The 27249-nt window shown below is 55.1% G+C and overlaps 1 protein-coding gene across 1 annotated transcript; it reads left to right on the forward strand.

Moving 5' to 3' along the window:
• UFL1 (UFM1 specific ligase 1) lies at positions 1-27249 on the forward strand. The gene is given in 20 exon segments (XM_061579199.1): positions 1-123; positions 3462-3607; positions 4455-4483; positions 5334-5431; positions 5907-6021; positions 7259-7389; positions 9552-9610; positions 10049-10195; positions 10951-11126; positions 12561-12740; positions 13475-13592; positions 14976-15095; positions 16721-16844; positions 19024-19199; positions 20212-20348; positions 21574-21654; positions 22796-22881; positions 23988-24168; positions 26983-27093; positions 27095-27249. Coding segments are annotated over 20 exon segments (2433 nt in total). The 5' UTR covers positions 1-46; the 3' UTR covers positions 27236-27249.

Genomic DNA, 27249 nt, shown 5'->3' on the forward strand with positions numbered 1-27249 from the left:
AATCCGAAAGTCCACGTCCATCGCTCAGCCGACCGCTTCACGCGCGATGGAGTCCGACTGGGAAGACATTCGCAGGCTCGCAGCGGACCTGCAGCGAGTTCAGCTGACGGACACCGCTCAAAGGTGAGCGATTAGCAACTGTGCGGTTTACGTAAATTGCTTTTTAAAACTTTCAATATATTATTACGATAACGGTTAAAATACGCTCGAGGCCTACTAGGCCGCGGCTAAGTCCCCGCCGTTGTCTAGATATTTCCCCGGGAGACGGGTGCGTTTTCCGGGGCAACGATCTAGGCGAGGGTCGGTGTCAATGTTACACCCGTACGCTGCTGTGTTTTATGGTTATTTATTTGAAATTTTTATGATGTATAAGTTTGTGCTGCGTTTATGCTGCGTGTGCTACGAGACGCGTGTGCGTGTCCGTATGTTTTTAAATGTTTTGGCTGGTGACGTGTTGATGTTGGAAGCATATGCTGTGACAATTAGGGTAATCGTGCTCCATTGAAACGCATGGGAAGCAATTGACACTAATTCTTTCGCGATCAGTATCATCTACAGTAGAGGTTTTGTTGGGTTTAGATCGCGTAAATATACAACGTGTGTCGTTAAACCCGCCACCACTCGGCACAGCCAATTAGTGAAGGCTTGTCACGTCAATATAACGTACAAATTCGTTACGAGTACAGCACACCGGTGTGGCTAGGAGATGTTAACTACCTCGCATGGTATACAGGAGGTCGTGGGTTCAGTCCCGATCCTCACGCCTGCTGCTGTATATTTGTAGTTTGCGTCTCTCTCTCTCATCATCATCACAGTGGCTGGGAGATGTTAACTACCTCGCCTGGTCTACAGGAGGTCGTGGGTTTGATTCGGACCCTGACGATGCCTGCTGTATATTTGGAGTTTGCGTCTCTCATCATCATCACGGTGGCTAGGAGATGTTAACTACCTCGCCTGGTGCGCAGGAGGTCGTGAGTTCGATCCCGACCCTGACGCCTGCTGCTGTAGATTTCGAGTTTGCGTGTCTCTCTCTCTCATCATCATCACAGTGGCTAATGGTGATGTGAACTACCTCGCTTGGTGTGCAGGAGGTCGTGGGGTAAATCCCGACCCTGACGCCTGCTGCTGTATATTTGGAGTTTGCGTGTCTCTCTCTCATCATCATCATCACGGTGGCTAGGAGATGTTAACTACCTCGCCTGGTATACAGGAGGTCGTAGGTTCAATCCCGACCCCGACGCCTGCTGCTGTATATTTGGAGTTTGCGTCTCTCTCTCATCATCATCATACGATGGCTAGCAGATGTTAACTACCTCGCCTGGTATACAGGAGGTCGTGGGTTCAATCCCGACCCTGACGACTGCTGCTGTATATTTGGAGTTTGCGTCTCTCTCTCATCATCATCATCACGGTGGCTAGCAGATGTTAACTACCTCGCCTGGTATACAGAAGGTCATGGGTTCAATCCCGACCCCGACGCCTGCTGCTGTATATTTGGAGTTTGCGTCTCTCTCTCATCATCATCATCATCACGGTGGCTAGCAGATGTTAACTACCTCGCCTGGTATACAGGAGGTCGTGGGTTCAATCCCGACCCTGACGCCTGCTGCTGTATATTTGGAGTTTGCGTGTCTCTCTCTCATCATCATTATCACGGTGGCTAGGAGATGTTAACTACCTCGCCTGGTATACAGGAGGTCGTAGGTTCAATCCCGACCCTGACACCTGCTGCTGTATATTTGGAGTTTGCGTCTCTCTCTCATCATCATCACCACGGTGGCTAGCAGATGTTAACTACCTCGCCTGGAATACAGGAGGTCGTGGGTTCAATCCCGACCCTGACGCCTGCTGCTGTATATTTGGAGTTTGCGTGTCTCTCTCTCTCATCATCACAGTTGCTAATGGTGATGTGAACTACCTCGCCTGGTATACAGGAGGTCGTGGGTTCGATCCTGACCCTGACGATGCCTGCTGCTGTAGATTTAGAGTTTGTGTCTCTCTCTCATCATCATCACGGTGGCTCGGAGATGTTAACTATCTCGCCTGGTATACAGGAGGTCGTGAGTTCGATCCCAATAGCAATGGTAGTGCCTGAACCAGGCTGGGATGAGATGATGGGATTTTTGATTGCAGCTCCATCGGGCAGCCAAAGTGATCCAAAGGAACCCTTTGGATCACTTTGGCTGCTTTGTTTTTGTATCGGGTAACTTGCGCAGAGCAACGCGACTTCATACTGAAGATTTCTCGGTATTCGATCACCTTCATGAGAATGATCACGTCCCCCCTCCATTACAGACGGACAGACGACAGACGGAGACACGGGCAGACAGAGCTAATGCATAAACTCTTTCAGCCTACCATGAAACAGGTTTTTAGGGGATAGATCGCGTAAATATAAATGTGTCGTGAAACCCGCCCCCACCCGACACAGCCAATTAGTAAGGGGTGTGTCACGTAAACAGAACGTGCCAATTAGTTACTAGATCAGCACACCGGCGTGTTGTACTCGAATTGTAAACGTTGTAGTGGGTTTACTCTCCAACACACAACCGGTTAGTGCTGAACTAGTACACTACACTATACACTACACGATACACTACACTATACACTACACGATAATTGTAAACGTTGTAGTGGGTTTACTCTCCAATACACAACCGGTTAGTACTGAACTAGTACACTACACTATACACTACACTATAATTGTAAACGTTTTAGTGGGTTTACTCTCCAATACACAACCGGTTAGTACTGAACTAGTACACTACACTATACACTACACGATAATTGTAAACGTTGTAGTGGGTTTACTCTCCAATACACAACCGGTTAGTGCTGAACTAGTACACTACACTATACACTACATGATAATTGTAAACGTTGTAGTGGGTTTACTCTCCAACACACAACCGGTTAGTGCTGAACTAACAACTAACGGGCCACATTTTGTTCACGTGACAAACCCCTTACTGATTTGGCTGTGTTAGGTTGTGGCGGGGCCTTGAACGACACATTTCTCTTGACGCGATCTCACCCAAAAAACATCTTATGAGTGTACTACATCTTATAGAGCGTAGTACTGAGGCGGCCCTTTTCAAGGTTACAAGCGATTTGCTCGAATTGTAGACCTTGTGGGTTTACTCTCCAACACACAGGTGAGTGCTGAACGAGTAACCAATCGGCACCTTTTGCTTACGTGACAAACCCCTTACTGATTGTCTGCGTCGGATGGCGGCGGCGGCGGGTTTAGCGGCACATTTACACTTACGCGATCTAACCCAAAAAAACCTCTTGTGAATGTATTACATCTTGTAAAGCGCAGTACCGAGACTGCCTTCGTCAAGGTCACAAGCGATTTGCTCACGGCTGCTGACTCTGGCGCTTTGTCCGCACTTGTTCCGCTTGTTCCCGAGTGCAGCATTTGACACTTTTTCCATCGTTGTTGTGGCTGCTGTGTTGAGGCTGTCGGAGCGATGCGTTGTGGAGCTGGTGGGTCGGCTGCTGAAGGAGAGGCGGTTGATGCTGATTCATTCCCGCGATGGCAAAGACATCCTGACCCTGGATCAGCTGGAGAGGGAGATCATTGATGAGGTCCATGCTCACGGAGGTGGGGACACTGCCTACACGATAACCTCAAACCCAACAACACAACTACAACGTCAGCTACCTAACCAGCAACTCCACCACCAACACCACAACACCAAATTTTCCAACCATTCAATAGATTTAACGCCTAATCATCATCATCACCCCCTACAACAGCTCCACCAATACTAATGCCCGCCATTCACCACTAAGTGACGGTGACATCACCAAGGCGCCTGTGCCAGGCCAGGTCTACTTTGAGGCCAAGTGTCGAAGGCTCGCTGACGGGATGTAACGGCACAGACCGAGGGAGTGCCGTGGGTTGACTGACTTTGAGATGACTGGCAGATGCACCACCTGTGCCCCCTACTGCACCAGCAACAGCACTTCATGCATCACCCACATCGCTATCATCGTCGTCACCAGTACCACCACCAATACGACCATCACAACCAGTGCTATCATAAACCACCAACACAGGCCATCATCACCATCATCCTCACCAGTACAGCTACCCGAACCTTTTGGGGACTCAACACATTAGTCAATAACACTGCGGCCTTGGAAGGAAAGCTCTATAATATTCAGCAGCCCTACTTCATCGCACATAACTAGAGAGGCCAGATGGTTGAACTGAACCTGTCCTGGGCCTCCCCTCGGTCGACTTGGCCTCAAATAAGTACCTGGTGCGGTGCGTAAACATCGCTGCTAGGGAGACATAGGCGGCCGGGCGTGGTGCTGGCCACCCACCCACCCCCCTCGTGTGCCTTGCCGGCCTTTGTAGGTGCTGCTCGCAAACAGCACTTGCCCCAACAGTCTGTTAAGGCTACACAGATGATCGTTGTCATTTTTGTGTTCTGTGCTCACAGGCCGTGCGAACCTGCCTGACCTTCAGCAGGTGAGTGTCCATCTTCTCCCCACACATTTCAACTTTGTGATGTGACCGGAGTGGCTCACAGGTCAGAGACAATGAGCTGGCTATGCTGAGAACTCCTGAGTTAAAAACCTGGGATTTAAGTCACCCGTGATTATAAACCGGGTTCTCAAGCGTCGCGAGTTGTTAATTTCGGCCCAATCGCCAGCAACTGGCCGCCCCCGGTGGCTAGGAGATGTTAACTACCTCGCCTGGTATGCAGGAGATCGTGGGTTCGATCCCGACCCTGACGATGCCTGCTGCTGTAGATTTGGAGTCTGCGTCTCTCTCATCATCATCACCACGGTGGCTAGGAGATGTTAACTACCTCGCCTGGTGCGCAGGAGGTCGTGGGTTCGATCCCGACCCTGACGATGCCTGCTGCTGTATATTTGGAGTCTGCGTGTCTCTCGTCATCATCATCATCACGGTGGCTAGGAGATGTTAACTCCCTCGCCTGGTACGCAGGAGGTCGTGGGTTCGATCCCTACCCTGACACCCGCTGTATATTTTGAGCGGATCCTCCGGTGTTTCCCTCCACATTTAGAATCAACGTCACGCGCTCAGAGTATTTGGCTGCTGTAAATTTCAGCAGGAGTTCTCCTTCTGCGTTTGTCTCACCTGATGACGGCCGCTTGTGTTGCGATCGAAACGTCGCGATTTATGAATTTTCTACCCACGTCACTTTACCGAAAGAACCAAAGAGTATGGATTCCTGCAGTCACGAAAGCTTCAAATCAAGATTCTTTTAATTGAGCGTTTCTTCCGATCCCTTTTGCCGCGGCGTACGTGCACGGCATGACCTGTGCGTGTCGCCCGCCACCTCTCTCCGCAGCTGCTCAACGTCGACGTGTGCCACATCGAGGCCAAGGCCGTGGACATGTGTCGCTCGGACAAGGAGTTGACGCTCATCCTGGGACAGATCTTACACAGGTGGGTGCCACAACCGCGCTCCACGCATCCCCGCGGCATCGACCGGTGCCTCGATGATTTGAGCGCGAGGGCTGGCGACTACTGGTGCCAGATGCGCCAAAGGTCGTAACCGGGTACCCGATACCCGTACCCTACCCGATACCCGGCTACCCGTATCCGGCCGGGTACGGGTACCCGTTTGCGACCCTGGTGCGGCCGGGTACGTGCAAGCCATGGGTCACCGGTGAGTCACCGTTTGTCACTCATTTCTCAACGTCTTGTCTCTTCTCACAATTCAAGTTCCTAGAATCAACCCACCCGCGCCTGCAACATGGCTTCATCCCAGAGGTCGCAATCGGGTACCCGATACCCGTACCCTACCCGATACCCGGCCGGGTACGGGTAGCCGGGTATCGGGTAGGGTACGGGTACATTGGCAAAGTGTGGGGGGGGGGGGGGTGGAGGCTTCGTGATGTAATATTTTTACCGTGTGCAGCTCGTACCTGGACCGGATCGGCGAGGACGTCAACGATCGTCTGCAAGAGGCCGGGTTTGTCAACGTCTCCGAACTCTGCAAAGTTTACGATCTCCCGACGGACTTCCTGACCGAGGTGAGCTCCGTTTACAGCGTGCGCGCGCGTTGCGTTTGTGGAGCCCATCGGCAGTTCCGTTAAAGAATAACAATGATAATGGACGACGAATTTTATGCTGCGAGGTCTCTACTTTCTGCCCTGCCTCCTTCCCCCCCCCCCCCCACTTCTCTCTCCCCTCCCCCCTACTGCCGAGGCCTACACTATACACTACACTATACACTACACTATTATACACTGCATTATACACTACACTATACACTACACTATACACTACACTATACACTACACTACTATACACTACACTATACACTACACTATACACTACACATTACACTACACTATTATACACTGCATTATACACTACACTATACACTACACTATACACTACTCTAAAGACTACACTATACACTACACACTACATTATACACTATACACTACACACTACACTATACACTACACTCTACACTACACACTACATTATACACTCTACACTATACACTATACACTACACTATACACTACACTATACACTACACTATACACTACACTATACACTACACACTACACTATATAACCTCGTGCCACGCCTACTTCCGCAGTTTCTTCTCGCTTTGGTTGTCCCACCTGATGACGATCGCCTGCGTTGCGATCGAAACGTCGTCATCCATTATTTTTCTACCCCATGTGACTTTACCGAAAGAACCAAAAAGTATGGACATTGATAGCGCCAGATTGTTGCAGACAAGCCAGCAACTCGGAGGCGTTATTAGCTTGTCTGGGGGGGGGGGGCGCTGCTCGAAAGCCGTGACCCACACAGAGAGATGAGGCCTGCAGATGTCGGAGTGCATTCGACGTTGCAGATGTACACAGGGATAGCCTCCTCCCCCCTCCCCCTCCTCCTCCCCCCTCCTCCCCCCTCCTCCCCCCTCCTCGTGTCGCCCAGCGTTTCCCAATGAACTCTTTTGTGACCGTGCCTGCTTTTCCCTTCCCGCGTCTCCCCTTCCCCGTGTCTCCCTTAAACTCCCCGTGTCTCCCTTCCCCTTAACACCTCTCTCAATCCTCCCCGTGTCTCTCCTCGCCGTGTCTCCCTTAAACTCCCCGTGTCTCCCTTAAACTCCCTGTGTCTCCCCTCACCTCCCCGTGCCTCCCTTAAACTCCCCGTGTCTCCCTTCTCCTCTCCTTAACACCCCTCTCGATCCCCCTCCCCTCCCCTCCCCGTGGTGTCTCCCTCCGTCTCTCGCCGCGTGTGCGTGCAGGTGCTGCGCGAGCGCCTGGGCTCGCTGGTGTCGGGGCGAGGGGACGCGCTTGACCTGGGCGTCGTCTACACGGACGCCTTCGTGTCCCGGCACCGCGCACGTATCCGGGGCCTCTTCACCGCCATCACGAGGTCACCCTGCGCCGCCCCCCCCCCCCCGCGCCGTGCCGCGCCCTAACAAAAGCACAGATCGCCAATAGAGCGCAACCCCAGAGTTCAAAGTTTCTTTATTAGGTATAGCCCTGTGAGCCATTCGGCTCTCGAATCGGGTGCAACCGCAACAAACAAAAAAACATGAACAAGAAAACATCTTAAAGTGACTATGTGACTTAGTGCAGAAAATCCAAGAAAAGACAGCAAAATATTGCAGAAAAAGCACCGTACACCAACGCTGTGTGCAAATATCCCAGTGGGATGCAAGTCAAACAACAACAACAACCACAAGACAACTTAGATTAAGGCCATCAGTCTGACTCTGTACTACAACAAACAAACATGGCCAAACCAAAAAACTTTTCGAAAACCACCAAAATAAAGTCATAAAAGCAATGAAACAGTGGTCATAGGAACTGTGACCGAATTTTCACAATTAACGACGTAAACAACATGTACCACAAAACTCTGCAGCCATAGCTGGCTGCATGAGTCACTCCACAACAGCAGGAGCATCAGTCGGAGTATCAACATTTTTCAATGCACCTTTAAGATCGGCATACTAAATCAAAACACAGATCATACTTTGCATACTTTGCAGCGATCATCCGGAGCGAAACATTGTATTTTAGAGATCTGCGGCGAGCAGTTGGGAGATCGGAAGATCTTAGAGTACCCATCTTCTTGGTTCTTTCGGTAAAGTCACGTAGAAGGGAAGTAATAAAAAATACAAATATAACATAATAAAATAATTCTCACGACGTTTCGGCCACAACGCAATCAGCCGTCCTCTGGTGAAGACCAGGTCTGTCGGGGAGACAGCGTCTGAATGTTTCGGACGCTGTCTCCCCGACAGACCTGGTCTTCACCTGAGGACGGCTGCTTGCGTTGTGGCCGAAACGTCGTGAGAATTTCGATTTAAAGCTTTTGTGACTGCAGGGATTCATCTTCTTGGTTCTTTCGGTAAAGTCACGTAGAAGGGAAGTAATAAAACAATAAAAATAAAACATAATAAAATAATTCTCACGACGTTTCGGCTACAACGCAAGCAGCCGTCTTCAGGTGAAGAACAGGTCACCTGTTCTTCACCTATTTTATTACTTCCCTTCTACGTGACTTTACCGAAAGAACCAAGAAGATGAATCCCTGCAGTCACGAAAGCTTTAAATCGAAATCTTAGAGTACGTAGCCAACCGCGTTGATCGGATGCGCGGTGAAAGGCCATCAACACTGAAAGCAACAAGCAGTTTGAGATTAGTCCGTAAGCGTGGGGTGTGTGCGGTGTGTCTCTCGCTATGTGGGTAGTGGCGGTGGATTGGTTCACGCTAGGAACTAACATCGATTTCAGGTCTCATCTTGCGATGGTCCTGGGCGTCCGCCTATACACTACACTATACACCACACTATACACCACACTATACACTACACTGTACACTACACTGTACACTACTATACACCACACTATACACTACACTATACACCACACTATACACTACACTATACACTACATATACACTATACACCACACTATACACCACACTATACACTACACTATACACTACATATACACTATACACCACACTATACACCACACTATACACCACACTATACACTACACTATACACTATACACCACACTATACACCACACTATACACCACACTATACACCACACTATACACCACACTATACACCACACTATACACTACATATACACTATACTATACACCACACTATATACCACACTATACACTACACACTACATTATACACTACATATACACTATACACTACACTGTACATTACACTATACACTACACTATACACTACACTATACACTACACTATATACCACACTATACACTACACACTACATTATACACTACACTATACACTACACAACTGGTTAGTGCTGTACTAGTAACGCATTGGCCACGTTCTGTTTACGTGACAAACCCCTTACTGATTGGCTGTGTCGGGTGGTGGCGGGTTTGACGACACAACATTTATATATTTACGCGATCTAACCCAGCAAAACCTCGAGTGTGGAGTACATACGACAGTCCGGCCTGAAATGGGCGTGTGAGAATCAAAGATTTACGTAGGCTAAACTCGGGGCCTTTGTGCGTGTGTCTCTCTCTGCAGGCCCACGAGTGTCCACAATTTGATCAACCAGTTCGGGTTTCAGGAGCGATTGTTTTACAGTGAGTCTACACACCCACGGATGTACACGCACATGCCAAGACAAAGATCCCCCGTGTAGCCTTTAACAGACTGTTGGGGCAAGTGCTGTTAGCGAGCAGGCCGGCACGGTGCATGAGGGGGTGGGTGGCCAGCACCACGCCCGGCCGCCTTTGTCTCCCCAGTGGCGATGTTTGCTACACACCGCATCAGGTACTAATTTGAGGCTGAGTCGACTTCGGGAAGGCCCAGGACCGGTTCAGATAATCGTCACTGGTGTTGGCCGTGAGCGGGAATCGAACCCACGACCTCCTGCACACCAGGCGAGGTAGTCAACATCTCCTAGCCACCGTGATGATGATGAGAGACGCAAACTCCAAATATACTACGGCAGCAGGCATCGTCAGGATCTTGGTCCCTGTGGCATCTCCTGTACCCTTGCCCCCTCCCCCTCCCTCTAGCCGTGCTGGAGGAGTTGGTGAAGGCCGGGCGGCTGAAGGGCTCCCTGGTGGGTGGCCGTCGCGAGCACTCGGTGTTCGTCCCCCAGCTCTACGCTCGCACCCAGAACCAGTGGGTGGACAACTTCCTGAGCCTCAACGGATTCCTGGGTACGGTCGTGCCGCCCCCCCTCCCCCTCCTCCTCTCTCAACACGCCTCGTGGTGCCTCACCACCTTTCCTCTACTTTGCACAGCTGTCGTGTGTCTTCGTATCGTTGTGTTGATGTTCAGACTCCGTGCCCCCCTACCAGCGGTGGCTAGGAGATGTTAACTACCTCGGCTGGTGTGCAGGAGGTCGTGGGTTCGATTTGGACCCTGACGCCTGCTGCTGTATATTTGAAGCTCGCGTGTCTCATCATCATCATCCCAGTGACTAGGAAATGTTAATTACCTTGCCTGGTACGCAGGAGGTCGTGTGTTCGATCCTGACCCTGACGATGCCTCCTGCTGTAGATGTGGAGTTTGCGTCTCTCTCTCTCATCATCACCACGGTGGCTAGGAGATGTTAACTACCTCGCCTGGTGTGCAGGAGGTCGTGGGTTCGATCCCGACCCTGATGCCTGCTGCTGTAGATTTGGAGTTTGCATGGCTCTCTCTCTCTCATCATCACGGTGGCTAGGAGATGTTAACTACCTCGCCTGGTACGCAGGAGGTCGTGGGTTCGATCCCGACCTTGATGCCTGCTGCTGTATATTTGGAGTTTGCGTCTCTCTCTCATCATCATCACAGTGGCTAGGAGACGTTAACTACCTCGCCTGGTATACCCTACCGCCTGCCGTGCATAGCAATGGCCAGCGACTGCAGCAGAGGCACGCACAGGAGGGGGAGCGCTGACGTCCACATGTCTCATCCCGACCCTAACCAGAGCTGGAGGCCCTGTCCAGGCTGGGCATCCCAGACCCGGACGGCTGGGTGCGCCGCCGCTACGAAGGCGCGGGCCTGGTGCGCCTCGCGACGGCCTACGTGCGGCCCTCGCTCATCGACGCTGTCCACGCCGCGCTAGACGAGGCCTTGGCCACGGGCACGTGGGTCGACGTGCAGGTGCGGGGGCCCCACGCTCGTGTCACCGTCCAGCCGTCGTCGCCAATGAGTCAGCCACCCAGACCCATAGAGGCCTACAGAGACCCACAGACACCCAGACCCATAGAGACCCACAGAGACCCAGACCAATAGAGACCCACAGACACCCAGACCCATAGAAACACCTATAGAGACCCACAGACACCGAGACCCACAGAGACCCAGACCCACAGAGACCCACAGACACCCAGACCCATAGAGACTCACAGAGACCCACAGACACCCAGACCCATAGAGACCCACAGATACCCAGACCAATAGAGACCCACAGACACCCAGACCCACAGAAACACCTATAGAGACCCACAGACACCCACAGACACCGAGACCCACAGAGACCCAGACCCATAGAGACCCACAGAGACCCACAGACACCCAGACCCATAGAAACACCTATAGAGACCCACAGAGACCCACAGACACCCAGATCCATAGAAACACCCATAGAGACCCACAGACACCGAGACCCACAGAGACCCAGACCCATAGAGACCCACAGAGACCCACAGACACCCAGACCCATAGAAACACCTATAGAGACCCACAGACACCCACAGACACCCAGACCCACAGAGACCCACAGATTAGCACGGTTGGCTACGTACGGTGCAAAAGAAGTTCAACATACATACACACACAGAGAGCCACAGACACCCAGACCCATAGAGACCTACAGACACACACAGAGACCCACAGACACCCAGACCCATAGAGACCTACAGAGACCCACAGACACCCAGACCCATAGAGACCCACGGAGACCCACAGATTAGCACGGTTGTTCATGTATGTTGCGATAGAATTTCAACATATGTACATAGGCTTTTCGTGACCAATATTATTCATAATACAGTGTTTTTTTTGGGTTAGATCGCGTAAATATATGAATGTTGTGTTGTTAAACCCGCCACCACCCGACACAGGCAATCAGTAAGGGGGTTGTCACGTAAACAGAACGTGGCCAATTCGTTTCTAGTGCAGCACTAGAGTGTAGTGTATAGTGTAGAGTGTGTATTGTGTAGTGTGTGTAGTGTATAGTAGTGTAGTGTGTAGTGTATAGTGCAGTATGTAGTGTAGTGTATAGTGTAGTTTGACGACACGACATTTATATTCACGTGATCTAACCCAGGAAACCTCTAGTCTGGAGTACCTACCACAGTCCACGTGAAAAGTCCCCACTCATCCCCTCTCCTCCCCCCGTGCCCCCCCTCTCCTCCCCCCATGGCCCCCCCTCTTCTCCCCCCATGCCCCCCCCCTCTCCTACCCCCTCTCCCTCCTTCTCTCCTCTCCCCGTGCCCCCCCTCTTTCCCCCGTGCCCCCCCTCTCCTCCCCCCGTGCCCCTCCCCTCTCCTCCCCCCTCCTCCCCCCTCTCCTCCCCCCCCCCCCCCACCGTAGCCGCTGCTGCCCTCGTCGCTGAGCCCGGCGGACGTTGAGGGGGTGTTGCGGTCGTGGGCGGGGGGCGGCCGGGCGGCCCCCGCCCACGTGGTGCTGTGCGGCCGCCTCGTCGCTTCCGCCGACTTCCTCAACTCCTGCCTGGAGCTCTTCCAGGAGAGCGTCCGTGCACACGCGTCACAGGTGGGCGGGGTGGGGGGGGAGAGGTGTGGGGGGGGGGGGAGGAGGGGTGTGGGGGGGTGATGGGGAGGAGGAGGAGGAGGGAGGGATGGGGGAAGGGGGGAGGTGTGTGGGAGGGGGGTGATGAGGGGGGAGGGAGAGAGGGAGGGAGCTGAACATCTGTGCCCACGTGTTGGCAGAGGGGCGGGGAGGGGGGTGAGGTGGAGGAGGACGGTTGGCTACTTACGGTGCTAAGGAAGCCCAGCGTACATGCACGTACTTACACACACGTACTTACACACGCGTACACACGCGTACACACGCGTACACATACGTACACGCGTGTACGTACACACGCGTACGTACACACACACGCGTACACACATACACATACGTACACACATACACATACGTACACACACGGACACACACGTACACACAAAGACAAAGGTCCCCCGTATAGCCTTAACAGACTGTAGGGGCAAGTGCTGTTAGCGAGTAACACCTATGAAGGCCGGCACGACACACGAGGGGGTGGGTGGCCAGCACCACGCCCGGCCGCTTTTATCTCCCCAGTAACGATGTTCACTACACACCAGCTACTCATTTGAGACCGAGTCGACCTAGAGGAGGCCCAGGACCGGTTCAGACAAAAGTCACCAACGGCATTGGCCGTGAGCAGGAATCGAGCCCGGGTCGCCGGGTTCATAGCGGAGGCGAAGCGCTAACCGCTGCACCGCCGCTCCCCGTTGCCGCAGGAGGCGCTGCGAGCCCCCGCCCTGGTGATCTCAGAGCAGCAGCTGCTGTCGCTCTCCTCCTGCGCCGCGTCCACGGCGCCAGCCGAGCAGGGAGACGAACGGCGGCGGAGAGTGCACGGTAGGTACGCACGCACGCACGCACACACACATGCACACACACACGCACAGACACATGCACACACACGCACACACGCACGCACGCGCACGCACGCATGCACGCACACACACACGCACACACGCACGCACACACACGCACGTTCCGTGTGTGTGTGGCTGTGGGTCTCTGTGTGTGCGTGTCTCTCTGTGGGGGGCTGTGGGTCTTTGTGTGTGTGTGTGTCTGTGGGTGTCTGTGGGTCTCTGTGTGTGTGTCTCTGTGGGTGTCTGTGTGTCTCTGTGTGTCTCTGTGTGTGGGTGTTTCTGTGGGTGTCTGTGGGTCTCTGTGTGTGTGTGTGTGCGTGTCTCTCTGTGGGTCTATGTGTGTCTGTGTGTGCGTGTGTCTCTGTGTGTGGCTGTGGGTCTCTGTGTGTGTGTGTGCGTGTGTCTCTGGGTGGCTGTGGGTCTTTGTGTGTGTGTGCGTGTGTCTCTGTGTGTGTGCGTGTGTCTCTGTGGGTCTCTGTGTGTGTGTCTCTGTGGGTGGCTGTGGGTGGCTGTGGGTCTCTGTGTGTGTGTCTCTGTGGGTGGCTGTGGGTCTCTGTGTGTGTGTGCGTGGGTCTTTGTGTGTGTGTCTCTGTGGGTGTCTGTGGGTCTCTGTGTGTGTGTCTCTGTGGGTGCCTGTGGGTCTCTGTGTGTGTGTGTCTCTGTGGGTGACTGTGGGTCTCTGTGTGTGCGCGTTGAACTTCTATCACGCGCACGTAGCCAACCGGAGGTGCTCGTTCTGCAGGTCGCACGCAAATAATCATGATAGTACAGTAATGCCGGGGTTTACGTCACGGAAGCGTTTCTGAAAGGTGTGCAAATGATTATCACTAACGACGTAAACGTTAGAATCAACATCACGCGTTTCGAGTATTTGGCTGCTGTAACTTTCCACGTGAGAGGCCACGTGGTTTGAGTGCTGTCGCTTCTGAGAAAGAGCTGCCACACAGCAGATCAGTGGGGGCCTTACCTGGTCAAATACAAAATCGTTGAGTTTTTAGTTTAAACTCCCTGTGTCTCCCTGCCACTCCCCATGTTCCCTCCCTCCCTTCATTCATCCCCTTCCCCCCCCCTCCTCTCCCCTCCCTCCCGCCCCACCTCCCGCCCCTCCCTCCCTCTCTCCCTCCCCTCCCTCTCTCCTCCCCCCATCCTCCACTCCCCTCCCCACCTCCCCCCCCCTCCCCTCCCTCCCTCTCTCCCTCTCTCCCCTCCCCTCCCTCCCCTCCCCTCCCTCCCCACCTCCCCACCTCCCTCCATCCCTCACCTCCCTCCCCTCCATCCCTCCCTCCCCACCTCCCTCCCCACCTCCCTCCCGCCCCTCCTCCCCCACCCCTCCCTCCGCCACCAACCCGGCGTCTCGCTCAAGACACGAAGGCGTCGCGCGGCAACGCTCGGGAGGTGAAGACGAAGAAGCAGCAGAAGCGTCCCCGCGGGAAGGGAGACCCCAACGACGACGACGACCACCACCAGCACCACCAGGCCTCGGGTGAGAGGCACTCTCGCCAGAGGTAGCAAACGGGTTTTGATTCCTTACCCGTACCCGTACCCGGCTGCAACAGGGTCGCAAATGGGTACCCGTACCCGGCCGGATACGGGTAGCCGTTCCTTACCCGTACCCTATCCGAAATGAGTGACAAACGGTTACTCACCAGTGACTCACGGCCTACCCGTACCCTACCCGAAATGAGTGACAAAAGGCTACTCGCCAGTGACTCACGGCCTACCCGTACCCGTACCCTACCCGAAATGAGTGACAGACAGCTACTCACCAGTGACACACGGCCTAACCGTACCCTACCCTACCCGAAATGAGTGACAAAAGGCTACTCACCAGTGACTCACGGCCTACCCGTACCCGTACCCTACCCGAAATGAGTGACAAACGGCTACTCACCAGTGACTCACGGCCTACCCGTACCCTACCCTACCCGAAATGAGTGACAGACAGCTACTCACCAGTGACTCACGGCCTACCCGTACCCGTACCCTACCCGAAATGAGTGACAAAAGGCTACTCACCAGTGACTCACGGCCTACCCGTACCCGTACCCTACCCGAAATGAGTGACAAACGGCTACTCACCAGTGACTCACGGCCTACCCGTACCCGTACCCTACCCGAAATGAGTGACAGACAGCTACTCACCAGTGACACACGGCCTAACCGTACCCTACCCTACCCGAAATGAGTGACAAAAGGCTACTCACCAGTGACTCACGGCCTACCCGTACCCTACCCGAAATGAGTGACAAACGGCTACTCACCAGTGACTCACGGCCTACCCGTACCCTACCCGAAATGAGTGACAAAAGGCTACTCACCAGTGACTCACGGCCTAATCGTACCCTACCCGAAATGAGTGACAAAAGGCTACTCACCAGTGACTCACGGCCTACCCGTACCCTACCCGAAATGAGTGACAAACGGCTACTCACCAGTGACTCACGGCCTAATCGTACCCGGCCGCACCAGAGTCGCAAACGGCCGGGTACGGGTAGCCGGGTATCGGGTAGGGTACGGGTATCGGGTACCCGGTTGCGACCTCTGGCTCTAGCACGACGCGGGTCGTGTGCTTGTGGAGCGAGGGCGCGGCCTGGCGCATCGGGCCGGTCGTCTCAGTCGGTCGACCCCCACGGCGCCGAACCGCCGGGTCTGTGCCGTGACCTCCTGCCGGCGGCAAGCCTCGGAGACCGCGCGTGCGGTAGCCCCCAGAGTGCACCTGGCCTGGTACCAGTGCCGCGGTGACATCGCCGCCGCTTTGTGCTGTTGTTGTTGTTGTGCGTCCGCGTGTGCGTTTGTTCGCGTGTGCGGACAGCGCTACGCCGCGCTACGAACCCGGCGACCCGGGTTCCATTCCCGCTCACGGCCAACGCCGTTAGTGACGATTATCTGAACCGGTCCCTGGTCTCCCCTAGGTCGACTCGGCCTCGAATGAATACCTGGTGCGGTGTGTAGTAAACATGGCCACTGGGGAGACAAAGGCGGTCGGGCGTGGTGCTGGCCACCCACCCCCTCGTGTGCCGTTCTGACCTTCATAGGTGCTGCTCGCTAACAGCGCTTGCCCCAACGGTCTGTTGAGGCTACACGGGGGATCTTTGTCTTTGTGCCCAGGCGGCCGTGGGCACGCGCCCGCACCCTCGTACCCTCCACTGGCCGAGGTGAAGGACGTCCTGGCCAAGAAGTTCCCGGAGTTCGACAGAGACGCCATTGACGAACTGGCGGAGGAGTTGTCCCGGTACGCACGCTCACCCTCCCCTCACCCCCCCTCACCCTCCACTCACCCTCCCCTCACCCTCCCCCCTCCCCTCACCCTCCCCTCACCCTCCCTCACCCTCCCTCACCCTCCCCTCACCCTCCCCTCACCCTCACCTCACCCTCCCCTCACCCTCCACTCACCCTCCACTCACCCTCCCCTCACCCTCCCTTCACCCTCCACTCACCCTTCACCCTCCCCTCCCCTCACCTCCCCCTCACCCTCCCCTCACCCTCCAATCACCCTCCCCTCACCCTCCCTCACCCTCCCTCACCCTCCCCTCACCCTCACCTCACCCTCCCCTCACCCTCCACTCACCCTCCACTCACCCTCTTCTCACCCTCCCCTCACCCTCCCCCCCCCTCACCCTCCCCTCACCCTCCCCTCACCCTCACCTCACCCTCCCCTCACCCTCCAATCACCCTCCCCTCACCCTCCCCTCACCCTCCCTTCACCCTCCCCTCACCCTCACCTCACCCTCCCCTCACCCTCCCCTCACCCTCCACTCACCCTCCCCTCACCCTCCCCTCACCCTCCCTCACCCTCCCTCACCCTCCCTCACCCTCCCCTCACCCTCACCTCACCCTCCCCTCACCCTCCACTCACCCTCACCTCACCCTCCCCTCACCCTCCCCTCACCCTCCCCTCACCCTCCCTCACCCTCCCTCACCCTCCCTCACCCTCCCCTCACCCTCACCTCACCCTCCACTCACCCTCCACTCACCCTCCACTCACCCTCCACTCACCCCCCCCTCACCCTCCCCTCACCCTCCCCCCACCCCCCCCCTCACCCTCCACGCACCCTCACCTCACCCTCCCCTCACCCTCCACTCACCCCCCCCTCACCCTCCCCTCATCCTCCCCTCACCCTCCCCTCACCCCCCCCTCACCTTCCACTCACCCTCCCCTCACCCTCCCCTCACCCTCACCTCACCCCCCCTCACCCTCCACTCACCCCCCCCTCACCCTCCCCTCACCCTCACCTCACCCTCCCCTCACCCTCCACTCACCCCCCCCTCACCCTCCCCTCACCCTCCCCTCACCCCCCCCTCACCCTCCACTCACCCTCCCCTCACCCTCCCCTCACCCTCACCTCACCCCCCCTCACCCTTCCCCACCCTCCCCTCACCCTCCACTCACCCTCCCCTCACCCTCACCTCACCCCCCCTCACCCTCCCTCACCCTCCCCTCACCCTCCCCTCACCCTCCCTCACCCACCCTTCACCCCCCCTCACCCTCCCCTCACCCCCCCCTCACCCTCCTCTCACCCTCCCCTCACCCTCCCCTCACCCTCCCCTCCCCTCACCCTCCACTCACCCTCCACTCACCCTCCCCTCACCCTCCCTTCACCCTCCCCTCACCCTCCCCTCACCCTCCCCCTCACCCTCCCCTCACCCTCCACTCACCCCCCCTTCACCCTCCCCTCACCCTCCCCTCACCCCCCCCTCACCCTCCACTCACCCTCCCCTCACCCTCCCCTCACCCTCACCTCACCCCCCCTCACCCTCCCCCACCCTCCCCTCACCCTCCCCTCACCCTCACCTCACCCCCCCTCACCCTCCCTCACCCTCCCCTCACCCTCCCCTCACCCTCCCTCACCCACCCTTCACCCCCCCTCACCCTCCCCTCACCCCCCCCCCTCACCCTCCTCTCACCCTCCCCTCACCCTCCCCTCACCCTCCCCTCCCCTCCCCTCACCCTCCCCTCACCCTCCCCTCCCCTCCCCTCACCCTCCCCTCACCCTCCCCTCACCCTCCCCTCACCAGAGGTCGCAACCGGGTACCCGATACCCGGCTACCCGTACCCGGCCGGGTACGGGTACCCGTTTGCGACCCTGGTGCGGCCGGGTACGGGTAGGCCGTGAGTCACTGGTGAGTCACCGTTTGTCACTCATTTCCCAACGTCTTGTCTCTTCTCACAATTCAAGTTCCTAGAATCAACCCACCCACGTCTGCAACATGGCTTCATCCCAGAGGTCGCAATCAGGTACCCGATACCCGTACCCTACCCGTACCCGGCCGGGTACGGGTAGGGTACGGGTACGGCCGGGTACCCGTTTGCGACCCTGGTGCGACCGGGTACGGGTAAGGAATCAAAACATGTTTGCGACCTCTGCCACTCACCCTCCCCTCACCCTCCCCTCACCCTCCCCTCACCCTAGGCCGCTCTCCCAAGCCTACACCGCCGCGCTGCAGTCGGCGCTGCTGGTGGCGACGCAGGGTGAGCCGGGCGGCACGGGGAGCCAGCGGAGGCAGGGACGCAGGGACCTGCAGGAGGAGCTGTCGGCCTCCGTCGCCAACATCCGCTTATTCCTGCGGGGAGCCCTTCTGTTTCCTGGTGAGGGGCGGGAGGGCGGGAGGGCGTACGAGATGCCGCCAGGAGCTGTGGGGGTTTTGTTTGTTGTGGCCGTGTGGAACGGCATCGCGGCAGAGGACGCTGATACACGGTGGGGGGGGAGGGAAGGAGTTTGGGGGGACTTCGAGTTTGAGTCTTGTACTCTCAATTAATTCGTTACGGCGAACGCCGCGTTAATAAACACAGCGTAGGTAAAGTAGGAGAAGAGGTTTTTCCCTCTTCTTGGTTCTTTCGGTAAAGTCACGTAGAAGGGAAATAAAAAAATACAACATAATAAAATACAATTCTCAAATACAATTCTCACGAACGTTTCGGCCACAATGAATGAATTCAGATGCTGTCTTTCCGACAGACCTGTTCTTCACCTGAGGACGGCTGCTTGCGTTGTGGCCGAAACGTCGTGAGAATTGTATTTTATTATGTTTTTTTTTTTTTCCCTTGACGTGACTTTACCGAAAGAACCAAGAAGATGAATCCCTGCAGTCACGAAAGCTTTAAATCGAGGTTTTCCCCTGTTAAGATAGATTTGAAGCTTTCGTGACTGTAGGAATTACTCTTTGGTTCTTTCGGTAAAGTCACGTAGAAAGAGAAAATCAATTTCGATTTAAAGCTTTCGTGACTGCAGGGATTCATCTTCTTGGTTCTTTCGGTAAAGTCACGTAGAAGGGAAATAATAAAATAAAATGTTATTATTTTTTTTATTTTATTATTTCCATTCTACGTGACTTTACCGAAAGAACCAAGAAGAAGAAAATAAATTATTTAATAAAAACGCCGCGCTTCCTAAACTGTGGCAATCGCCTCGCCCAAGATGCAGGCTCCACGTGTCTCAGGCACCACGTGCTCCTTGTGATCAAGATGTCGTCCACCTACCGTTGTCCAACCGAGTTCTTTACTTTTTGTGCACTTTAAAATAAATCTGAGTTTATTTCCCGCGCTGTCACCGAACGGTGACCAAACCGAGATCTTACAACTCACCGCCGCCGCCCCGCAGATGACGTGCAGCCGAACCTGAGCCGCCACCTGCTCAAGACGCTGTGCGCAGACGTGGGGAACTCGGTGTTCGCGTCCCTCGCTTCGGACGCCGCCTCCGCGTCGTCGCCGGAGGCTGCCGGGCCCATCACTGCCGAGGTGACGCACGGCCGCGGTGGGAATGGCGGCGTTGTCTCCGCCACCATCGTCATCGTCATCGCCACCATCACCACCACCACCACCATCATCACCAACCCCACTACTATCACCACCACCATCGCCATCGTCACCACCATCGTCACCACCACCATCACCACCACCATCGTCATCGCCACTACCACCACTATTGTCATCATCATCGCCACTACCACCACCATCGTCATCGCCATCACCACCACCATCGTCACCACCGCCATCACCACCACCATCGTCATCGCCACTACCACCGTCATCGTCATCGCCACTACCACCACGGCCGCCACCACCACCATCGTCACCAACCCCACTACTGCCGCCACAACCACCACCGTCGCCAACGTCACCACCACCATCGCCACCGCCACCATCATCACTACCATCGTCACCAACCCCACTACTACCACCACCACCGTCCCCATCGTCACCACCACCATCACCACCACCACCATCGTCACCACCACCAACATCGTCACCAACCCCACTACTGCCGCCACAACCACCACCACCACCGTCGCCACCATCGCCACCACCATCGCCACCACCACCATCGTCACCAACCCCACTACTACCACCATCGCCATCGTCACCACCGCCATCACCACCACCACCACCACCATCGTCACCGCATCACTCACACCAAACGACAGCAGACCTGAGATTTTGACACAAATCTATAACTCGTACGTTGTGAGGCCAGCATTGTGAAGAGGTCTAATTGGTTCATTCACAGCGGTGCTGGCCACCCACCCCCTCGTGTGCCACAGTGCCGGTAGCCTTCATAGGTGCTGCTCGCTAACAGCACTTGCCCCAACAGCCTGTTACAGGCTATAAGGGAGACCTTTGTCTTTGTGTTCATAGGCGCTGCTGCTCGTTAACAGCACTTGCCCCACCAGCCTGTCACAGGCTACACGGGGGATCTTTGTCTTTGTGTGTTCATAGGCGCTGCTGCTGCTGCTCGCTAACAGCACGTGCCCCACCAGCCTGTCACAGGCTACACGGGGGAGCTTTGTATTTGTGTGTTCATAGGCGCTACTGCTACTCGCTAACTGCACTTGCCCCACCAGCTTGTCACAGGCTACACGGGGGAGCTTTGTATTTGTGTGTTCATAGGCGCTGCTGCTACTCGCTAACTGCACTGTGTGAAACGAAGATTCTCACCGATTGATTTCCGTTACTTTGGCGGCAGGGGCGGCTCAAAATCCTCGGGAAGGTGCCGGAGGACTTGCGCCGTCCACTCGTCAAGCTGCACGCCATGATGGGAGGCAAGGTACTGGCTGCCGGTGTTCATTGCCATCATTATCAGTACCACACCAAAACATCTTGCCCATCGCGGGTTCGTATGTTCGTGTGTATACGCACGTACATATACACAGGCGGTGCATCGGCCAGTCATCTCAGTGAGTCGTGGCACCTGGGTCCGGCCCGTGACCTCACGTGACCTCAACGTGCACCTAGCCTGGCACAAGCGCCGTGGTGGCGGTGCCGTCACCACGCCGACTCACCGGCAGTGTCAGAGCACTCGCAGCTCAGGGTGAGCGGCGATATCGTGAGGCCATGAACAAGGCTGTTGGTGTCTCTGCTGTAGGCCAATCAGTTTCAAAGAGAATGCCATGTCACATTTTAGTTAGTTTATACTGGTAGGAACCTCCTGGTTACACCAGCCCACAGGGGATTATTGTGTCCGTCCATCCGTCGTGCATCCAAAAATGGGAGGGGTGGGGCTGGGTGGGGAGGGGCTGGGTGGGGAGGGTGGAGCTGGGTGGGCGGTGGGAGGGGTGGGGCTGGGTGGGGAGGGGCTGGTCACCCCGTGGTGCCCTGATAAAACTCAACGTTTAACCTACTCACGACGGCTTGTGCCCGCCCTCAGTCGGCCATATTTGCGGAATGCACCACGCCGCCGTTGACCCTGGCCATTGACGAAGCAGCTCCCTCCGCAGGAATGTGTTTATATTCATGACATTGCCATGTAACATTGTAGTTACTTTATTATTAAAGGCAGTGCCATGTAACATTATCAGAGCAATGTTTGTACCGCGTGCGGTTAACACAAACTCGGTGATGCCTTTGCCAAAGCGATCTATTTGGTGTTTGAACGTCTTAACACAAACCCCTGTTTTATCATGGCCAGGAAGGGTAACAACCCTGTTCTTAGTTTTGCCTTCTCCGAAACTGGCAAAAAAGGTCCCGTGAACATCTTAGCGCAACTTCTGTTGTACTGCCAGGCAGGGTAAAACCCTCTTCTCATCTGTCACAAGTTCCGTTGTTTCTCCGTTGTCCGTCCCCCCGCGCGTTCCTGAAACTCCCTCCCGCGTTGCTTCGCTGCTGCGCCGTACCAATCGCCCCATCCTCACCCCATCGTTGCCCCTCTCCCCGCCCCTCTCTCCCTGCCGTGTGCACCGCCCTTTCAGAGCGTGGAGGAGTTCCTATCGTCTCTGGAGGAGGCCGCTGAGGCTTGTGACCTCATGATCAAGAAGGTGGACAGGAAACGGGAGAGGTGAGCCGGGTTCGTGGTTTGCGACAGAGACCCACGGGCATGAGAGAGGAGGAGTGGAGAGACCTTGTCACTTTTCTTACCCCTACAATTTAATTTTCCTTTCCCCGTTCGCCATATTGGGATTTCGAATGTAAAACAGCTATAGCTGTCAACCCACACGGTTTAGCCAGTATTTTTGTTCAAGGAAATTGAGTTTCCACTTCCATACGGCGTACAGCCGTTTCAATACAGGGGCAAAAATAATACTAAAAATTCTGTCTTTTTGTTTGTGATGGAACTTTGTAGGATGACCGTGGAGATTTATGAGGGGCACGGGGTGACCGATAAGATCTGAATTGGTCTGTGATAAGGTGGGGCACTGATAAGGGGTTGACAGCTATGAGGCAGTGCGTTGGAAGATCTCGGTTTGGTCACCGAACTGCACGAGAAAGAAAAAAAACGCGTCGGACCGGTACCGGTCCGTGGCCTGTTAGAAACCGGGCCTCACAGCAGGAGGGCGAGAGCGGTGAGTCCGTGTGTGGCCCCCCGCCTATTGTTTTATTTTTAACCAGGGGTGGGCCTGGGTGTGTGTAGTGTAGTTTGTGTAGTGTGTGTAGTGTAGTGTGTAGTGTGTGTAGTGTAGTGTGTAGTGTGTGTAGTGTAGTGTGTAGTGTGTTGTAGTGTGTGTGTGTAGTGTGTGTAGTGTAGTGTGTAGTGTGTGTAGTGTAGTGTGTAGTGTGTGTAGTGTAGTGTGTAGTGTGTTTGTAGTGTGTGTAGTGTAGTGTGTGTAGTGTAGTGTCTGTGTTTGCGTGGGGAGCGGTGATGTAGCGGTTAGCGCTACGCTGCACTCCGAACCTGGCGACCCGAGTTCGATTCCCGCTCACGGCAAACACCGGCGACGATTGTCTAAACCGGTCCTGTGCCTCCCCGAGGTCGACTCAGCCACAAATGAGTACCTGGCGCGATGTGTAAACATCGCCGCTGTGGAGACAAAGGCAGCCGGGCGTGGTGTTGGCGCCCACCCCCCTCGTGTGCCGTGCCGGCCTTCATAGGTGCTCGCTAACAGCACTTGCCCCTACAGTCTGTTAAGGCTACACGGGGGATCTTTGTCTTGTGCGGCGGTGCAGGCAGCTGCTGTTCCAGCACAGGCAGGCGCTGCTGGGGCAGCTGGGTACGTGCGAGGACCCGGCCCTGGTGCTGCACCTCACCGCCACGCTACTCTTCCAGCAGGCGAGGCAGGCTGCGCTGCACGCGCCGGGCCGCTCCGTGCCCAGCATCGTCGCCCACCTCCACGGAGTCATTCTCCCGGTGAGAGAGACTGCCTCCTTCTTTGGCACCATCCGTAGCCAACCGTGCTAACCTGTGGCTCTCTGTGGCTCTCTGTGGGTCTCTGTGGGTGTCTGTGGGTGCCTGTGGGTGTCTCTATGGGTCTCTGTGGGTGTCTGTGGGTCTCTGTGGGTGTCTGTGGGTGCCTGTGGGTGTCTCTATGGGTCTCTGTGGCTCTCTGTGGGTCTCTGTGGGTGTCTGTGGGTGTCTCTATGGGTCTCTGTGGGTGTCTGTGGGTGTCTCTGGGTCTGGGTGTCTGTGGGTCTCTGTGGGTGTCTGTGGGTGTCTCTATGGGTCTCTGTGGGTGTCTGTGGGTCTGGGTGTCTGTGGGTCTCTGTGGGTGTCTGTGGGTGTCTCTGGTTCTGGGTGTCTGTGGGTCTCTGTGGGTGTCTGTGGGTGTCTCTATGGGTCTGGGTGTCTGTGGGTCTCTGTGGGTGCCTGTGGGTGTCTCTATGGTTCTGGGTGTCTGTGGGTCTCTGGGTGTCTGTGGGTGTCTCTATGGGTCTGGGTGTCTGTGGGTCTCTGTGGGTGTCTGTGGGTGTCTCTATGGGTCTGGGTGTCTGTGGGTGTGTCTGTGGGTGACTCTATGGGTCTGGGTGTCTGTGGGTCTCTGTGGGTGTCTGTGGGTGTCTCTATGGGTCTGGGTGTCTGTGGGTCTCTGTGGGTGTCTGTTGGTGTCTCTATGGGTCTGGGTGTATGTGGGTCTCTGTGGGTGTCTATGGGTGTCTCTATGGTTCTGGGTGTCTGTGGCTCTCTGTGGGTGTCTGTGGGTGTCTCTATGGTTCTGGGTGTCTGTGGCTCTCTGTGGGTGACTCTATGGGTCTGGGTGTCTGTGGGTCTCTGTGGGTGTCTGTGGGTGTCTGTGGGTGTGTCTATGGTTCTGGGTGTCTGTGGGTCTCTGTGGGTGTCTGTGGGTGACTCTATGGGTCTGGGTGTCTGTGGGTCTCTGTGGGTGTCTGTGTGTGTCTCTATGGGTCTCTGTGGGTCTCTGTGGGTATCTGTGAGTGTCTCTATGGTTCTGGGTGTCTGTGGCTCTCTGTGGGTGTCTGTGGGTGTCTCTATGGTTCTGGGTGTCTGTGGCTCTCTGTGGGTGACTCTATGGGTCTGGGTGTCTGTGGGTCTCTGTGGGTGTCTGTGGGTGTCTGTGGGTGTGTCTATGGTTCTGGGTGTCTGTGGGTCTCTGTGGGTGTCTGTGGGTGACTCTATGGGTCTGGGTGTCTGTGGGTCTCTGTGGGTGTCTGTGTGTGTCTCTATGGGTCTCTGTGGGTCTCTGTGGGTATCTGTGAGTGTCTCTATGGTTCTGGGTGTCTGTGGCTCTCTATGGGTGACTCTATGGGTCTGGGTGTCTCTATGGGTCTGGGTGTCTCTATGGGTCTGGGTGTCTCTATGGGTCTGGGTGTCTCTATGGGTCTGGGTGTCTCTATGGGTCTGGGTGGATCTCTGTGTACGTATGGGTGTTGATCTTCGGCACCGTACGTATTAATTGGAGTTGCGGGGGAAGGACAACAAACTAAGAGCACCGGCGGCGGCTCGGAGATGTCATCTTCCTCGCCTGGTATGCAGGAGGTCGTGGGTTCGATTCCCAACCCTCTCACGCCTGCTGCTGTATTTGGAGTTTGGGTGTCTCTCTCTCTCACCGTGGTGGCCGCCACTCTGTTGAGCTGCCATCATTCATGATGGCTTCTGACAGAGAGCTGCACGGCAAACAGAATATAATAGCTTAAATCTTAACCTGAGGCTTTCGTGACTGCAGGAATTCATATTCTTTGGGTCTTTCGGTAAAGTCACGTCGATAGGTTCAAAGAAAATATTTTTCTTTTTTGTTATTTTTTTTCTTTGAGCCTTTACCGAAAGACCCAGAAAATAAAAAAAAGCTTATTAGTTTAATCTTCACCATTGGAACCTCCTTTGCCAGTAGCAAAATATGATTTTTAAAAATTACCCTTTTATCTGGCAACAAAACGGACGCCTTTTTAAAGAAAAAAAAGGTGTCAGTTTTGTTGCCAGATAAAAGGGTAAAAAAACAATTATCATCGTTAAATCTTGATATGAAGCTTTCGTCATCCATTCTCTTTGGTTCCCACCTTTTAAAACAGTCAGCCTCAGCAGCAGGCCACGCTTTCCCAGCTGATGACGGACGCTTGTGTTACACCGACGTGACTTTACCGAAAGAACCAACGAGTTTCGATTTAAAGATTTCGTGACTGCAGGGATTCATCTTCTTGGTTCTTTCGGTAAAGTCACGTAGAAGGGAAATAATAAAATAATATACGCTGCCAAGCCTGGTGGTGTTCATTCAGACGCTGCCTTTCCGACAGACCTGTTCTTCGCCTGAGGAATGGCTGCTTGCGTTGTGGCCGAAACGTCGTGATAATTGTATTTTATTATGTTTTATTTTTATTATTGTATTATTTCCATTCTACGTGGTGACTTTACCGAAAGAACCTAGAAGATGAACCAACGAGTATGAAGCTCTTTAGTGAGTTAATCCTCACAGATGTCCAGAACCTTTTGGCGTCATCTGGTCCAACCCATGTGAGACTAGGCTCTAAGGAAAGCTGTCTCGGGTGTGGACCAATCAACTTCAAGGACAGTGCCATACATTATCAGAGTTATGTCTTTTGTTTGCATTATGACTGCAGGTATTGTGGTCTATGCAAACATGACTCCTTGTAAAAAAAGGTGTCAGTTTTGTTGCCAGATAGAAGGGTAAAAAACCAATTAGCAGATGTCCAGAAGTTTGTCCTCCCTCTCCTTCCCTCCGTCCCTCTCCCGCCCCCCCGCCCCCCCCCACAGGACCACCACGCTCTGCTACTACGCTTCCAGTCGCTCGTCGTGAAGCTTCTCATTGGCCAGGGCAAGGGGGCGGAGTCGGCTACTGCTGCGGCGTCGTCATCGGCGGCGCTGCTCCAATCAGGATGCGGCTCTCGGGCACGCCCCCGAGGGGGACCAATCGGAGAAGGCGACAGCCGAGGAGCTGCGCTCCCTGATTCCCTCGCTCAAGGAGTTGGTGACAAAGCCCAGGAAGACGTCCGGTTCGGAGGCCTAGGGCCGGCCCGGGGG

Source organism: Lethenteron reissneri, chromosome 69 (assembly GCF_015708825.2).
Source record: "Lethenteron reissneri isolate LAM-NWPU_2019-01 chromosome 69, ASM1570882v1, whole genome shotgun sequence".
In the NCBI taxonomy this organism is placed as follows: domain Eukaryota; kingdom Metazoa; phylum Chordata; class Hyperoartia; order Petromyzontiformes; family Petromyzontidae; genus Lethenteron; species Lethenteron reissneri.